The sequence below is a fragment of the Saccopteryx leptura genome, chromosome 1 (genome assembly GCF_036850995.1).
Source record: "Saccopteryx leptura isolate mSacLep1 chromosome 1, mSacLep1_pri_phased_curated, whole genome shotgun sequence".
Classification (NCBI taxonomy): Eukaryota; Metazoa; Chordata; class Mammalia; order Chiroptera; family Emballonuridae; genus Saccopteryx; species Saccopteryx leptura.
Genome location: NC_089503.1, coordinates 195,355,709 through 195,374,195, shown reverse-complemented (window position 1 = coordinate 195,374,195; position 18,487 = coordinate 195,355,709). Strand labels below are relative to the sequence as shown.

Below are 18,487 nucleotides of genomic sequence, written 5' to 3'. Positions count from 1 at the left end.
GGGCGGCCAATGAGGAGTTTGATTGGCGTCCTTGGTAGTGACGTGTCGGTCTTTGGCGGGAGAATCGGTTGTGATGGATGGGAGGAGACGGGAGTGGGTCCCGATTTTCTGCGGCTGAGGGCGTCGGAGCCGAAGCAGCGTCGCTGATTTAGGGGCAGGGAGGAACGAGTCGACTCCCTGAGCGGACGGTGAGGATGCCAGGCAGGCCGGCGGTCCCGGGCCTGCAGCCCCTGCGACGTGAAGGTGGGAGGCGTGTCCCCTCTCAGCCCGGGAGGGTCGCGTCCTTACCGTCGCTCGGGGTCTCGGCCCGTGAAAGGGGGCTTCTCGCTATTTGATGGGTGGTGTCTGTCATAGGATGTTGGGTTCGTGGTTCCACACTTTTAAGTCTGCGAGCCATTTAGGGACTCGGAAGGCAGACCAGAACCGGGGCCCGTGGCCCGGGTGGCCCCAGAGCGCGAATCTTGCACGGAGGTGTGAACAGCACGGTCGTGTGGGTGTGCGGGTAGCTCTGCGCTTCTGTGATGGCCCTGGAGCATCGGGGTCCCCTGACCCCTTGGGAGACTTACTTGCACTTTAAACTATTAGCGGTGGGTCAACCCTGCAGTCGTTTGACAGATACGGATAGATGAGACTCGGGGAGAACGTCTGTCCTGGCGCCCCACTTAATAGTATATGATGCTTTGGGCTAAAACCTTTAACCCCCTCGTCAAATGGTAAGAAAGGGGTGTTGATTCTCCTTTGAACGTAGAAACTAGGGTTCTACTAAATAATTTAAAGTCCAATCAAGCCTTTTTTGCAGTTTAATCCTTGTTATCTAATTTGCCACTTATGAGAGTTTGGACCCTTTTATTTTATTTATTTTATTTTTTTATTTATTCATTTTAGAGAGGAGAGGAGAGACAGAGAGAGAGAGAAGGGGGGAGGAGCTGGAAGCATCAACTCCCACATGTGCCTTGACCAGGCAAGCCCAGGGTTTTGAAACGGCGATCTCAGCATTCCAGGTCAACGCTTTATCCACTGCGCCACCACAGGTCAGGCCAGTTTGGATCCTTTTAATTTCTTCTAGTTTACAAATCCCATAAGTAATCTCTCCAATTAAAAAAAAAAAGTGCAATGTATCTTACAATTCCTGGATAGCCTGTAAGTAATCCTGAATTAGTAAATACTGTGTTCCTAATCTGTAAATTGTGTTGAAAGTATCTGCTCTTCAGGATTATGAGACTGACCAATATTGTTTGTATGTAAAGTGGTCCAATTCCAGCCTTACTTGGTAGGTAGTACTCAGTAATAGTCACATGAGCACCAGAGATTTGACTACGTAGTTTGAATTCTGAATCTGCCATTTATTTACATTATGATTTTGGGCAAATTGTTCACCTGTTAATGTACTTGTACACTAGTTTCCTTTTTTGTAAAATGTCTCTAAAAATAAGATCTACACGATAATGTGAACATTTAAAGCATTGTAACAGCGTCTAGCATATGATCTCACTGAATAAATGCAAGCTGTTGCTGAAGAGAGCTAAAGTGAGGACCTGCCACATGCCAGGCACTGTCTGCACTGAGTGGTCTCATCAACCTCTACAGAATGTGTAGCCTGCTCAGTAGCTGGTATCCAGTTGTCCTAGAAGCAGCAGTGTCTCTGGACCTTCCTCTTGTCCTCTTGGCATTTATTCAACATTAGGAATCCCGGTGGGCTGGAGAGATGTAGGGCAGTGTTTTTCAACCACAGGTCCGTGGACCATTCCAGTAGTAATTTCGTGCCAGCTGTGAAAAGGTTAACTACCCTGATCTGAAGATTAAAGACCCAATGATCTTAGTCAAATTTGCTTATGCTCAGGGTGATTTCTGCCTTAGTGGTCCCTGAAATAATTCTCCTATTTTCACCGGTCCCCAAGCATCAAAAGACTGAAAACCCCACACGTATAGAATAATGGGAGTTACATTTCTGGAAGGCAGTATAATGCCTCTGTGGGTCTGCGTCCTGTTCTGTGAACTATATCACGGAGTATTCATGTCTCATTTGCCCACCCCAGGCAATCTGCAAAACCCAAGTCAGACTGTCTCATCTTCCAAAAATCCTGCTGTGGCTGCTACTGTCTTTAGAGGAAGTCCAAACCAATCAGCATAACAGAGGGCTCTGAATCCTATTTCTCACTGTTTCTGTCTCTTCCCTCACTACTCACTCTTACATTTGACTCTTTAATTGTGCTGCTTAGAGTCCCTTGATTGTGCTTGACTTCCACAGGCCTTTGTACATACTGATTCCCATTTGGAAATACCTTCCCCAGCATCTGCCCTGGTTAATGGTTATTTCAGCCCATGGCTTGACATTGCAACCTTCCGCAAGCTTGTTAGGTGCCCTGGGCTGGGCGGGGTGCCCCTCCCCTCCATGCTTTCTCTTGTCACATTCTATTGTAATTACCGTTCAACACTGATTCTGAAAATTTCTTGAGGTTATGAATAGTGTTCATTTTAGTCTGGCACGTGGTAAGTATTAAATAAATGTGTGTGATTCATAAGTAATAGGCAGGTGTCCTATTTTATATGTGAAAATGAGAAATGGAATCCAGAATTACAAATTATAACTTTATTGAACACTTCCTCCACCCCCCCCCCCCCCAGGTCTTTTAGGGCTGGGTGGGTGCTCAAATTCAAGCACACATCACAGTCACCTGCAGGGCATATTAAAAATACTGCTGGATCCTGACCCTGGACTTTCTGATTATGGGTCAGGGGAAGAACCCAAGAATCTGAATTTCTAACTAGTTTCCAACTGATGCTGATGGTCCAGGGCTCATAACTGGAACCAAGACTTTAAGGGAAAAAGATAATTTTCTTTGGCACATGTATTTATTTATTCACCAGGAGGGATTTTAGATTTCCAAATTTGCCCACAATAACAATTTTATTCAGTGGCATAGACTAACAATAGAACTTGTTGCATTGATATTGAAAGTAATTTTTCCTTTGCAGAGGAATTATGTATATTCGGTACTAGATCCTGTAGTATGTTGACTTGAAGATGTAAAAAGGAAAGTGTAAAGTACAAGGGGGCCCTCTTGTGGTGACCATAGCAATTAAAACTAAAAATCCAAGCTCTATAACAGGGGTAGTCAACCTTTTTATATCTACCGCCCACTTTTGTATCTGTTAGTAGTAAAATTTTCTAACCGCCCACTGGTTCCACAGTAATGGTGATTTATAAAGTAGGGAAATAACTTTATTTTATAAAATTTATAAAGCAGAGTGACAGCAAGTTAAAAAGCATGTAATAATAATTACTTACCAAGTACTTTATGTCGGATTTTCGCTAAGTTTGGCAGAATAAATCTTTATAAAACAACTTACTATAGTTAAATCTATCTTTTTATTTATACTTTGGTTGTTCTGCTAGCACCCACCATGAAAGCTGGAATGCCCACTAGGGGGTGGTAGGGACCAGGTTGACTGCCACTGATCTATAAGAAACCCAACCTGGGCCCTGGCCGGTTGGCTCAGTGGTAGAGAGTCGGCCTGGCATGCAGAAGTCCCGGGTTCGATTCCCGGCCAGGGCACATAGGAGAAGCGCCCATCTGCTTCTCCACCCCTCCCCCTCTCCTTCCTCTCTGTCTCTCTCTTCCCCTCCCGCAGCCGAGGCTCCACTGGAGCAGAGATGGCCCGGGCACTGGGGATGGCTCCTTGGTCTCTGCCCCAGGTGCTAGAGTGGCTCTGGTCGCAACAGAGCAACGCCCCGGAGGGGCAGAGCATCGCCCCCTGGTGGGCAGAGCGTCGCCCCCTGTGGGCGTGCCGGGTGGATCCCGGTCGGGCGCATGCGGGAGTCTGTCTGACTGTCCCCGTTTCTGGCTTTAGAAAAATACAGAAAAAAAAAAGAAACCCAACCTGGGGAAGGGGAATCATTTATTTTTTTAAATTAATTTATTTATTTATTCATTTTTAGAGAGAGAGGAGAGAGAGAAGGGGGAAGGAGCAGGAAGCATCAACTCCCATATGTGCCTTGACCAGGCAAGCCTGGGGTTTTGAACCGGCGACCTCAGCATTCAAGGTTGACACTTTATCCACTGCGCCACCACAGGTCAGGCGGGATCATATTTCTGATACGTTATGGCACTGGAAGAAGTTTTGCAGACTAATCACTTACATGTTTTATTTTGCATTCTCTTACTTGACAAATTCCTTTTCCACAGTGTGTTGTCACTCGCTGTGTTCTTAGTGGCAGATAATCACTCAGCTGTTTCCTTCAGTAGTTGCATAGTCTGGGAACTCTGATTCTTTCTCACGTCAACCGTTTGTGGGAAAGTTGTATATGATACTATGCCTCTCATCGGGGTTGAATATTCTTTGTCATTTTTTATTTCAGGTGTTATAAATAGTTGAAAAATCCTAGTTATTTTCTGAAACTGACTGGTTAATAACTTAAGAAGAAACAATGGAAAGCCAAGAATTTACTGTAAGTCTTCCCACTATTTTTTCTTCCACATTTTAAAAATGTTATTAGAGTTGCCATATATAGCAAAACAACAACAACAACAAAAAAAAAACCCAACAAACACAAAGCCAAACCAAGAAAACCCAAACCTGACCGGTGGTGGTGGCACAGTGAATAGAGCATCGACCTGGGACATTGAGATCCCAAGTTTGAAACCCTGAGGTCACCAGCTTAAGCGTGGGCTTATCCAGCTTGAGTGCAGGCTCACCAGCTTGAGCATGGGATTATAAATAAGACCCCATGGTCGCTGGCTTGAGCCCAAGGTCACTGGCTTGAGCAAGGGGTCACTGGCTTGGCTGGAAACCCCCCGGTCAAGGCACATATGAAAAAGCAATGTACAACCAAAGTGATATAATGATGAGTTGACGCTTCTCATCTTTCTCTCTTCCTGTCCTTCTCTCTCTCTCAAAAAAATAACCAAAAAACCTGAAACCTGAATGCAAGACACTCAGTTAAATTTGAATTTTAGATAAACAGTGAAGAGTTTTTAGTATAAGTGTCTATGTCCCAAATATTGTCCAGTATTTTAACTGGCAACCCTATTGTCTACTATTTACACTTGTTACACAAAGTCTTTTGGACCAAATCTCAAAAGCTTGGGACCAGGATATAATGTCTTTCTCTTGTAGAACTAGCATACCTCTTCTTTGTAGATCAATGGTCTTAAACCATTAGGCCTAGGGACCCTTTTTACTTTTGAAAATTATTGAGGACCCCAAATCATTTTTTACCTATTTGGTCTGTTTGATATTAGAAGTTATAACAGATATTTTAAAGATATTTATTAAAAATAATAAAACTGTTATATTTCACATACATTACATTTTTAAGGAAAATACCTATATTTTCCAAAACAATAACAAAGAAACATTGGGAAGAGTAGCATTGCGATAAGTTTTCTACATATCCCTTTAACATTTGACTTAATTCTCAGATCTGCTTCTTCATTCAATCTGAAATTGAATCTTACAGTGTTGCACCTAAACAACCCATACATGACTTCACTATTCTGTCCCAAAAGGCAAGTCAACCAGTTCCTCACTTTGTACTTTTGGAAACCAGGTGTTGTATACTCATCAGAAGATGAAGAAATCAAAAGTGTGGCAAGATGGAATTCTGAAGCTCTCTCACTTGGGAAACAAAGTAAGTGCCAAGCAGTGGATGACAGAGTCCTAGAGCTTTGTGTGCAGTCTCCACCATGTCCGTCTGGACACAGGCCGGCCCTTTAGAGAGGGCTGGTCTCAAAGTGGATATGTCTGTGTTTGAGTCACGTCATTATCTTTTGTTTTATTTTTTTAATGGACTTTAATGGGGTGACATTGGTTAATTCTTCTGATTTGAACAGATGAATGTTTAGCCTGTCCCCATCTGTATTTTTTTTAATCACTTGTCTTACACTAATTCATTCATTCATTCATTCACAGTTTGATTCGATTCTGTGTAATTTTTTCTTTTATAGTTTTCTTATCTGGTGAGGGCCAAGTCTTCAAAATCTTATCGATTTTGTCTTAGATTAAAAGGACATCTGATTGGAACTGAATATCCTTCCTGTCTTCTTGTGATACAGAGTCACAGTAGTAAGGTCCAGCTAGTGGCATCCAACTTCATTTTCAACTATCCCATGTATTTATTGTATCCATCATGCACCCATTTAGAGTATACAGTTCAGTGGGTGTTAGTGTATTCACAGAATTTTGCAACCATTACAGTCTAATATTAGGACATTTTTGTCAGCCCCAAGAGAAATCCCATGCCCATTGGTAGTTACTACTCAGTACTACTCAGTACGCAGCCCAAGCTCTAAGCCACTGCTAATCTACTTCCTGCCTCTGGATACTTGCCTGCTCTGGGCCTTTCACATGAATGCAGGCAGACAGTACTGGACCTTTGTGAACTGTGATTTGTTTGTTTTCAGTGTCCATGCATGCTAAACCAGTTATCAGTACTTTATTCCTTCTTATTGCTGAATAGTACTCTGTTGCATGGGTTTGTTGCATTTTACACATCCATTCATCAGCTGATATACATGTGAGTTGTTCCACTTTTTGGCTATTATGAATAATGCTAATGTGAACATTTGTGTGCCAGTTTTTTGTGAAAACGTGTTTTCATTGATCTACCTAGGAGTGGAATTGCTAGATCCTGTGGCCACTCTGTTTAATCGTTTAAGGAACTGCCTAACTTGCAGAGTGCTGGAAACAGCAATATTTAAAGGGCTAGTGGAGAAGTGCTGTGAATGCCAACAGAGACTCAGGAGACACCTTGGCTCCCCCATCTCCCGTGCCTCCCATGCACACATTCTGTTCCTCACATCTCGTGAGCAGCGACGTCCGTCACCCTCATCCTCGCCCCGACTGCCCACACCCCTGCAGCAGTCTCCACGACTGTCTCCTCTTGCCTCTCTGCATATTCTGTTCTGTTTGCTTCCCCGTTCCACCCCGAGATGCTCCTGGTACGGATTAATTTTTTGACTTTCTGTGTGTGCCTTCGCTCTCTTCACAGAGCTACATTTAAGACAGAAGCACTTTCTAATCCAAGTAAACAAAGTGGATGATCCTTGCCTTACATGATTCACTTGTAGAACAATTTTAATTTTAGATTTGCTGTTGAAGATATTTACAAAATGCAGAACTTTGTTGTGTACTGTTTTCAGATTTATTTTGTTTTAATACAGGTAGTTTTATATGATGACAAAGGAGAATGTTTGGACAGTTTGTTTCTGAAGCACCCTGAGGTATTTGAATGTGTCTACCTTATTTTTAAATATCGTTTAAAAATCCCTTTAAATGTTTCTTTTATGAACAGTGTTAAATAGTATAGTCAAGGTACTCACTTATAATTATTACTAGTGTTTCTTGAGCAGTTATGACTAGCCATACTCCATGTTAGAAGCTTTCAGACATTGGTTTAACGTGTACATAACCCTGTGACTTTCAGATTAGGGTTGCAGTCCAGGAAGCTAAGTAGCCCCCCACATCAGTGTTGCAGTGGTGGGGCTGGAGTGTGGACCAGGCAATGACTCGAGTCTGAATCGCTTACATGGTTTTGATAGATAGAGATCAGTGGGAATTATTTTGTGAAATTATTCCTATTTACAGTCTTGTCTCATCCATTGTTTCCTGTTGGAGGAGGAAGGGAGGGAAACTGAAGGCATGTTTGGTGTAAAGACTAAGGGTAGTGGGTTGTGCATCTCAGGGTGGTTGCCACTGCACATACTCCTGCAGTGCAGCTGTGTGTCTGACTTCTGTGCTCTGACAGGCAGCGGACACTGCTGGGTTGGGCTGCACACTGGGAGGAGCTCAGGTAGTGCGCCCAGCAGTTTAGTGCAGTCACTCTGAAGGTGTTGAGACACATCTCCTTGGTATGGTGCTGATTTGGGCCATGGTTTTAATCTACTTTTAAGTTTTATATGATACTAGTTATGCTTGTAGTAGTCTTGTATTTATCAAGAGATGGAGAGAAGCATCAACTTGTTTTACTTAGTTGTTCCATTTAGTTGTGTACTTGATTGCTCCTCTAACGTGCCCTGACTGGGGGTCGAACACGCAACCTCTAGTGTGCTAGGTCGATGCTTTATTCACTGAGCCACCTGGCCAGGGCCTGATTGCTTTAACTTTTAAAAATTACATGTAGTTGTGTGGATTCTAAGTGACCTCCTTGAAAGGAGGCATATTTTGTTTCTTCTATCCGTATTGCCAGCACATAACAAGGGGTCTCATACAGGTCCCCAATATGTACTGTCGAACACACAAATTAGTGACATGTTTATTGTATTATTCTTTTTTCTGCATGCTGGTGCTTAACTACTGCATAATAATTAAAAAAAGAATTTAGTTATTGATTCATTCACTCAGTAACTTCACTGAATATCCATTGTGTCTTACTAGTGCCAGTAAGCTCACAGGAATGCAGAGGTCATTCAGTAATTCTCTTTAACATCTAGGTGAAGCCTGGAGATGATTTAGAAAGTGATCGATTCTTAATCACAGTGGAGGAGGTTAGAGCCGCTAGAGGCACCGCTGTGAACCAGGACGTCGGAAGAGAAGGCGCAGAGTTCAGGCCCAGGCAGCCTGTGTCCTCTGGCCAGCCCCTAGGATGCCAGCCTGCTGGTCTGAAGAGGAGGTTTGCTGTAAGTTTCTCTGGAAAGACAGTGTCGGTGTCCCTGTAAAGTCATTTCAGGAGGCGGTGAATTTTGTAGTTGTTGGAGTCTGGTTAGTCTTGCACCCAGGATATGCTTAGGTAGAAAGTAAACCCCACTTAGGATAGATCTTAATAAAAACAAACTATGTCTTAATTATTACTTTACCTTACAAAACATACACAGTCCTTTCTACTTCTTTTCTTTTTTTTAAGCCAGTTCATTTCACATTTTCTTTATAGGCAGTAGAATAGCTAATCATTGTCTTACTATTTTTAGGGTTTTCAAGGACCACGTCAAGTGCCAAAGAGAAGAGCTGTTATGGAAGGTGGTGGATCCGCGGCATCACGAGAGGCTGTGTACCCTGGCCCCAGCTTCCTGTCTGCGTTCTTGAGCACCCCTCTTTTGTTTCCTGCTGCGGGCGGGAGAGAAGCGAATGGGGTGTCCACGGACCCTGAGAACACTGTCGTCTACAAGGACAGAAGGGGACAGGACTGGCCTCTTTCTGCAGGCGGCCCTGCCCTGTCCTCCAGGAGCCGCCCGGATGGGCTGTGGGAGGAGCATCTTCTCTGCTCACCCGTCAGTCCCGCAGACAGGCTCGCCCCTTCCTTCCTGACCAGGGAGCCCACGCAGAGAGAGCGTGCGGCCTCTCCCTGCTTTCAAGTCACAGAGACCATGAGGAGCAAGGCGCAGATCCTCGCTCTTCTCAAGTCCAAACCAGCCAGTGTGTTCCGGGACGGGAACGCTGAGATGGTGGGACATTGCCCTCAGGTGCAACCACGAGAAAGTGTAAACAGCCCCACTAAACCCGAGTGCTTGACTGAACAGAAAGAATGCACATTGGGGACAGCAGAAGGCGTACGGTGCCAGCAACTGGCAGAAAATACCGTGAGACGTGAAAGGCGGTGGGCCATGTATCTGTCCTCGCAGAGCTCACCTGTTCACTCTCCTGTAGATGGAAATGACCAAGAAAGGACAAACAAGGGCCAGGGAGAGGACGTCAATTTAAACTTGAGAGACCTTTTGGTACAAAAAAGGATCCAGTTCTTTGAAACAGGTGCTGAAAATGGGAAAAAGTATAATGAAGGCAGGCCAGTAGATGATACCACTCCATACTGGGATCAGGATGTAAAACTAGCAATTCCTTCGTTCTGTGAAAGCCAGCGCTTGCCCATTACCTGTGGTGTGGGAAATGATGGCCGAGGATCAGAACTCGACATTCCGGAAAATATTAAAATAGCTGTTAATCACTATGATCAGATGTGCATGAACAGGTCAATTCTTACTAGAGAAAATGCTCAGGAGATAAATTCATGTGGAACACCAGAACAAACAGTGTCTAATCTGCAGGAATCTGAATGTCCACAAATTGACTCTTCCCTAAGTAACAATTCTGAGGTCTCTGATGTCATTACCAACATGTTTTCTAGGAGTGATGCTGACAAGGGAAGTCTTAGTTTTCTTGAACCTGTGAGGAATGTAATGCAGCCAGTTTTGGAGGTAAATTTTACCCTGAACAATTTTGAAACCAGTGACACCGAGGAGGAATCTCAGGAAGGCGACAGAATGTCCCAGGATCGTGAGGGTTGGGAGAAGGAAACCTTGGCTGATGACTGCTGTTCGGGTGCGGAGAACAGGTATGAGAGTGTACACTGTGAAGGAGGCGACAGCACACCTTTACCTCCCTTACTGCCTGTTGGAGCTAAACCTGTAGAGACATTTCCTACCGACGAGGCTCTGCCATCACAGCTTTGTGGTAAAAGGTGTGTAGGTTTTGACACAGGACCTTGGAAAGCTGGACCCATGTGTGGTGACTCCGCTTTAGAGTGGACCGATGATGTGTACGTAGGCGATGAAGATGTTACTACACCTATCCAAAAAGTCAGAAGTAACAACGATTTTGCTTCAGTCCTGAATAAACCTAAAGGTACTAACTCAAATTTACTTATTTCTCGTTGCTTAAAAGTAGACACTAATCAGACTCCTGAAAGCAACCTGTTTTCAAAACAGACTCAACATCAGCCTTTTATTAGGGAAAGTGACTTAGATAGAAATGATGGACAGGTTTTACGGTTAACCTCTGGCAGTGACAACAGTATCCAACTATTAAATGCCAGTCCGAATCACCATGAGGAATGTATTGCCCTCGATAAATCAAGCCCCCAAGTTGCCAGTTCTTTGTTTTACCCTCTGGGAAGGAAGCATCCTATTTTCAAAGACACAGAAGCACATGTTCCCGGATCTGAAGATTTGGGAGGGATTCCGAGTTTACCCCACGACCAGATTGAAGTAGCTACTGCTGGGGAAGGTGGACAAACCTGGAATAGTCCTAGGAGTTCTTCAGAGCCCTCTGGATTCGTAAATAGCATTTCCCTTTTAAAGTCGTTGTCTGAATACAGTACGGCTTTAGAAGGCTTGGAAATACTGAAAAAGAAAAATACGACCGGTACGCAACAAGGAACGCTGCCAATGCGTGAGCCAGAGAGCAGCCCTGAAGGTTAGCATGGCCTCTGCTCTGGGTTTTCTTTAGAGCTGAGAGCACAGGAAGGTACTTTCTCTGGAGGCTGCGTTAGAGCCTTGCGTGGTGTTTAAATAGGTAATATGTGTGCTTGGTAAAATCAGTTCTATTAGAGAGTGACAGTGAGAAGTCAGTCTCCCTCATTCCACATTCCTCTGCCCACTCCTCAAAATGGTCCTGTCCAGAGGTCCTGTGCTCTCTGCAGGTCATGTAAGCAAACGTATGTGTGTTTTCTCATGCATGTTGGGCACATGCTAGGAGCTGTGTTCAGAAAAAAATCTTGAGTTCAGAGTGAAGATCTCTAATTCCACTTCTACACCACAGAGTTCTTCTCCTTCTTGCATCCCATTCCCGCAGTGAGAAGGGGCCCAGACTCCTGGCCAGGCCATCTGTGCACTCTGCAGCTCGACAGTGCACATCAGGGTGTCCAGGGCGCTGCAGTGTCACTGCTGGCGAAAAGCACAACCTGCACACTCCGCAAGACCTTTGCAGTGTTTTTTTGTTTTTAGACTGTCCTGCTGAATATAGAGTTGCGTGTTATGTTCAGATGTTACTTGGGTTACTTTTTCTCTTCCGTATGATTGTTATCCGATACAAATATAGTTGAGTTCATTGTTTACATTCACTAGGAGGGCTTTTTGGCCATCCATGTTGACTTATTTCTATATATTTCTAACTATGTAAAATATTGACCTGATTAAAAGTCAAAGCCATATGAAGGTGTATACTTAGCCTCCTTCCTTATGCATTTCACCCTGTTCCTGCCTGCCTGCTCTAAGACTTAGAGTCTAAGTAACCTCTGTCACAAAGATAATCAGCTCCATGTGGATCCTGTTTCCCTCATTCTGCCGGAGACTCCGCGCTCATGTGTTTGTTAGCGCTTACTTCTTCCCACCGCAGTGCCTCCTGCAGCCCCTACTCATTGGGCCTGCCCCCTCCCGAGCACAGCTCTGTGACACTCCTGAGTGGATGGGCCGCTGTGTACACAGCTGGTCTCCACTGTTTGCTATTACACGTAATGTGACAATAGGTAGCCTCACATGTCTATATAAATAAATGGGTTTTCTGAAGATTGTTGCAGGTATGCAAATACCAAGCATAGGTTTGCCGGGTGAAAGTGTCTCAGCCACCTCAGAACTCCCTCCGTAGGAACGACACCAGCCGTGGGTGAGAGGCCTGTCTCAGCCTCGCCTGCCTAGCAGACGAGAAGGGGCATTTCGGTGCATTTTTAATTTGTATTTCTCTTTTTACATCAGTGAAAAGTAATTTTGATTAAAGAATTATACTTTTCCCATGCATCTGAGAGCTGTATATTAGGAAATGACGTTGTGATCCATTTCACTACAATGTTACAAAATATTTACAAGGAAATATTAAAAATAAACACAGGCCATGGCCGAAAAGCTCAGTTAGTTAGAGCATCATTCCGAAGCACAGGGGTTGCTGGTTCAATCCCCGGCCAGGGCACATACAGGGGCAGATTGATGTTCCTGTCTCTCTCTCTCTCCCTTCCTTTTTTGCTAAATTTAATAAATAAGTTTTTTTAAAGTTAAAAAAATATAAACACAGGAGGCAAAATGGGGTGAAATGAAGTGTTTTTCCCCAGTGCTTATAGCACACAAGAGAATCAAAACAAGTACCAGAGTCCCCTGACCACAAGTTCCAAGAGAGGAAAGAGCCAGGATAGAAACGGTGTGAGGGAATGGTGTTAGAAGAACCTCTTCAGTGAAGTCATGTTTCTCTTAGTACAAGGGACACTGAGCTGCTTTTCGTATGTGTTAGCATTTGTGTACAGTTCTCCCTGTACTGCCCTACGTCATCCCCATGTTTTAATGGCTGTTACTCTGGCTGATTTGTTTCAGCTGTCTGTTACATGTGTGCTCTTTACCTTTCCGTCTGTCAGTGGTCTTCAAACTTTGCATGTGGTACATTGTCAACAGCATTTTTAAAAAGAAATAATTGAGAACATGTTAGGAAAGGCAGTGAGTATTGTAGACACGTGATGTGTGTGAGCAGTCTGCTCTGTGGTACGCAAGGGAAAGTTAACACAGCTCTTATTTGAGCATCTCAAGGGATTCCTGAGAAAAAGAGGGATCAATTCTTGTACCTGCTAAAATTTTTCTTTAAAATGCAGTTAAGTGTGACGATGATCGTTACAGTTTTCTAAAAAATTAAAAATAAGGAAAAATCTTGAAAAATAAATTTGTGTAGATACAGTTACATAATGTCATAAGGATATAAATTACTACTATGAAGATATAAGAATTACAGAATTTAGTTTTGGGAAATCTTTCCTCGTCATTTTGGAAAAAAGGGTTGGTTACATTGCCTCCCCCTCTCTTTATTTTAAAAAATTTTATTCATTTTTTTTAGAGAGAGAAGGGGGAGGAGCAAGAAGCATCAACTCCTATATATGCCTTGACTGGGCAAGCCCGGGGTTGCAAACCTGCGACCTCAGCGTTCCAGGTTCACTGCGCCACCCCAGGTCAGCATGGCCTCTCTTTACTTGCAGTAATTATGTCACATAATGTCGCCACAGACACTGGCTGTTAGAGGAACTGCAGGGTTAGGTTCCTTCAAACCTCTAGTCAGAACATCTTCATGAGCTCATCCGTACAAAGCCTTATTATGTGAGTTGTCATTTGAAGACACCTTACCCTTCATTGTTGACTCATTAACACAAGTCGTGGCCAACCCCTCTGACAACAGTGTGGAAAACGTGCACTAAGTAGACTGGGAGAAGGGCACTGATAACAGTGTAGGAGCTGAGAGCTGAGACAACAAGTTAGAAATGTTTATTTTGGATTTCTTTCCTGGGTGAAGGCAGTAAAGGAAAAAACATCAATTTTCATCCACTGCTTTTTTTTTTTTTTTTAAGTGAAAGGTGAAAGGAGAGGAAATAGACTCCTCCGTATGTCCTGACTAGGATCTACCGGGCAACCCCCATCTGAGGCCGATGCTCAAATCAACCAAGCTATCCTCAGTGCCTGAGACCCGGGGCAATGCCCAAACCAATGGAGCCACTGGCTGTGAAAGGGAAGAGGAGAGAAGGGGGAGAGGGAGGGAGAGAACCAGATGGGCGCTTCTCATGTGTGCTCTGACTGGAAGTCAAACCCAGGGTATCTGCACGCTGGGCCAACTTGCTATCCACTGAGCCAGCCAACCAGCCAGGGCCCACCCACTGCCTTTCTAAAGCTCTTTAAATCAATAACATCAAGTGCCCAAATTACTTGTTTTTATTTCACTTAGTGTATTTTGAGATCTTAACAGGAAAATAACGAAGTCTGAAATAAACTGGCAAAACATTAAGTTTATACCAGGTATAGCTATGACTTTTCTTTTTTTCACAGGAATGATCACTTTAAAATGATAGTCTTCTTTGTGTCTGTAGAAGGAATGGAGATGTTTGAATATGCACTTTTAGGGAAAAGATTCTGTTCTTAAACTGATGCCCATGAGGTGGTCTGGCCAAGCCACCCGGCCAGCTTCCCCTCTGCTGCCTCTGAGTCTGTCCTCCTCCTGCCCCTGGATGCTGACCCACACAGCTGGGGGTCACTTGTCTTCAGGTTCGGCTGCAGTGTGATTTCCCGTGACAGCCTTCGCTGTCATCCTGTCTGAAACGACTCTCGTGTCTCATTGATGGGAGGCCCTCAGGTCCCCATCTGAGCTTACCTGGCTTGTCTATGGTCTGCGTCTCTCCCATTGTGAGGGACCTTGAGTGTCCCTCACTGTTTTCACTGCCTGCAAGCTGCGTGTAGAAAATAATGGAAGTGTTTTTACAACAATCATCAAGACTGCCACATCTTAAAATTTGTTATAGTGCTTGTTTCGTTCAGTTTAGACGGAAGTTTTAAAAAATTTCATAGCACTCTTTGTGCACAGAATAAAATCACTGGGTTTTGTCCATTCCAGCCGGGAAGCCATTGGTCACAGTTGTTCCACAAGTTGGTCCCAAGTCTCCCCGTCTGAACCAGGATTCTCAGCAGGTACGTGACTTCCTCGACCACTGTGCTGTCATTCACAGGGAGGTTTAACACTACAGAGAATCCCAAGCTATCGCAGCTCACGACCTCACTTGTGTCTCAGTAACATCTCCACCCCTTGGCCTAGAGAGATACCTAGCAGTTCCACCTTGAGTAGCTCAAGGTGCAGACCAGCGCAGTGCTATGTCCTAGTAACTCAGTAGGGACTTTTATTTTTATTTTTCTGACTTTTCTTGAGGTATAATTGATATGTACCATGGTACCAGTTTAAGGAATACAGTATAATGTGATACACATACACATTCTGCAGTGATTCCTGTAAGTTTTTTATTTTTAAATAGTCACAGTTGTTAACGGCATGTGCACAGGCACAGTGCAGCTTCTTGAACCTGGGGGTGGATTAGATGTGTTGCTCCACACTGTTCTTCGCATGTAAGCTGACTTTTATCACAGCGGTTTTCGAAAACTCAGCTTCCCAGGGACCAGAGGCCGAGGAGAGGCACCCAGCTCTGAGCTGCCATGAGCTGTATTCTATTCAGTGTCTGACGTGTCTGTGACGTGGCACATTCCCCCCCACCCCAGCACTCACTGCGGGGTTTGGGGGTGTGGCAGTCACGCAGACCATTGCAGCACTAAGAGGAGGCATTGGACCTCCAGAGTCAGCCATCTAGGTCAGCTTGTCTCGTGGGGACACCACGTTGCTGGAGGCACAGAGCCCGCACATGCCCTGCTCTTGCCGGCACACGTGTGGGGAAGGAATGGCGAGTGTTCCCTTTGCCTCACTTTGTTGTACTTGGGTTTTCATGCTGCTGCTGCTTTTGCTTTTCATCTTGAATCCCCTTCTCTAACTACAGAACCTCTCCTAACCACTCAGAGACCGTTACTAACATTGCCAGCTGTTTCTGGCCTGTTTTTTTTTTTTTAATTCTTTTTTTAAGTATTTTAATTTTTTTAATTTATTTATTCATTTTTAGAGATGAGAGAGAGAGGGAGAGAAAGGAGAGAGAGAGAGAGAGAAGAGAGGAGCTAGAAGCATCAACTCCCATATGTGCCTTGACCAGGCAAGCCCAGGGTTTTGAACCGGCGACCTCAGCATTTCCAGGTCGACGCTTTATCCACTGCACCACCACAGGTCAGGCTCTGGCCTGTTTTTAAAAATAAGGTTTGATTGATGTATACAGATTTATGCCCTTTCCCCTTAATGTCATATGTATTTCCTGACATTATTAAAAACTCCATAGATATCTTTCAAAGGTCATTTACCATTTCATCCTGGACACCCTACGCTTCAGACAAACATATCACTATTTTTCAGCATTTTGATTATTTTCAGCATTTTACTAAGCAAATAAAACTTTAGTAAATGACTTTGTACATAAGTCATTGTTTACACAAGTTATTTTCTTAGGTTGGATTTCCAGAGATGGAACTAACCTGAAAGACTGAGAAAAACTCTCTTAGGTTCTTGACATACATGGTCAAATCTAAAAACCTTACTATTTGCAATACATTTACTTCATGTTTACCAGTCCTATTACGGTCTTTTAAAATTCTTTCAATATGAAAGGAGCATCTAATCAACCTTTCATTTTTATTTCTTTGATGATTATGCTGTGCTTACATTTATGTCTGTAGAAGTTTGTATGTTATTTTGTAACTTATTGTTCCCTGTGGTTTCTCCCATGTCAGTGCTCTACTCTGGTGGTGGATGTGGACGGGGAAAATGAGGTTGAACCGAGTGAGCCTCTATGGCAAGTTCACCTGCAACAGGTGGCGTGGCCGGAGCTGTCTTGTCCGTGTGGGCGGCACGTGAGCGTAGTTTGCACTTGGCCTTCTCACTTCCACACTCACTTCTGCTTAGTCTCACTCACTTTGCCAAACCTGCCATCCTCTGTATGTGTCGGTGTGGTCTGTAGGGTTTGGTAAACAGCCAGTCTTTTTTTTATACAGCTAATTTTGCAAACTCGCAGGCATCACCTGATCCACAAATCATGGTGGACGGTCACTGACACGCTCACAGCTTTGCTGCCCACAGCAGGACAGGACAGCAGCCCCACGTTGTGGTGACTTGTTGTCTGTCACCTTGTGTGATAAAATCAGAAATAGCAATGGCAGCACTTAGCTTACAAATGATCACATTCTTGCTGGTTTTCTTCCACTGGAAAAAAATAGGTTTTAAACATTTTTAAGCACATTTATCACCAAGTATAAACTGCAAATAAACACCATCATTGTATTTTCCTCCAGAATGAATTGCCATTTAAAATAAATATCACTTAATTAAAAAAAAATCTATTGTAACTTCATAGCTATGAAAAAGGTCTTACAGATTTTCAAAAAAATGTTTCATTTTCTTAATATAGCAGCACCTTTGTATCTTTGTAACGACTTTCTTACTGCAACTGTCATAACTTAAAAATAACTTCTTGCTGTTGCCAATATATTGTATTTTTTTTTTAATTTTTTTTTAAAATGTATTCATTTTTAGAGAGGAGAGAGAGAGAGAGAGAGAGGAGAGAGAGAGACAGTGAGAGAGAAGGGGGAGGAGCTGGAAGCATCAACTCCCATATGTGCCTTGACCAGGCAAGCCCAGGGTTTCGAACCGGCGACCTCAGCATTTCCAGGTCGACACTTTATCCACTGCGCCACCAAAGGTCAGGCACTATATTGTATTTTTTTGGTTGCTAGATGATTCATCCTTTAAATAAATTGTTATACTGTTTAATTTTTCCTCCTTTAATTTCATACCAGTTTTTGAATGAAATAATCCTCATTAACATCAACATTAGGTCTGATGGATGATTTATAATGTGTCAGTAATTTTGTTCTGGTGTTAAAAGAGTTAAAGTTTTAGAATTACAATTTTCTAATGAGTTTTAAGGTTAACCAGCATGGTGCCCGCTCTAACAGAGCATCCTTTGCCAGGGGCAGCTTGTAGCTCAGTACATGTCCAGAGAGAGAAGCAGGTGGAGAAGGTGGGTTTTCAAAGGGCAAACCTAGCTTTTCAGTTTTGGATATTTCCTCATCAAACTCATGAACATCCTGACTTATGTTGTTTTCTAGCCCTTTCCCTCGGGAAGGGAAGAAGACACCGCCTTTGTGGGTGCTGCTTCTGTGCAGACAGAGCGGGGACCTTGGGGCTCTCAGGTACAGTTGTGAAGGGCGTTGATTCTCTAACCCAGTGTGTCTGCACGGCCGTCAGACTCATCACAGGCAGAGCATCAGCGAGCGCAGTGAGTTCGCCAGTTTTAAGAACAAGAGAAATGAGAGACTCGAACACCATCTTTGGCCTCAAGCCCTCTCTCTTACCTGTGACCTAACGGGCGCAGGTGCTCGGGAAGCCGGAGGGCTGGCCATGT

The 18,487-nt window shown here is 43.8% G+C and overlaps 1 protein-coding gene across 1 annotated transcript; it reads left to right on the top strand.

The window, feature by feature from the left end:
- The first annotated feature begins 76 nt into the window (after positions 1–76).
- On the top strand, positions 77–18,287 carry LOC136388197 (5'-3' DNA helicase ZGRF1-like). The gene is made up of 9 exons (XM_066360162.1): positions 77–188; positions 3,941–4,075; positions 4,361–4,450; positions 5,552–5,632; positions 7,164–7,223; positions 8,433–8,618; positions 8,907–11,124; positions 15,058–15,131; positions 18,192–18,287. The coding sequence occupies exons 3-9, from the start codon at positions 4,430–4,432 to the stop codon at positions 18,285–18,287; spliced, it is 2,736 nt and encodes a 911-aa protein (XP_066216259.1). The 5' UTR covers positions 77–188; positions 3,941–4,075; positions 4,361–4,429.
- The last annotated feature ends 200 nt before the right edge of the window (positions 18,288–18,487 follow it).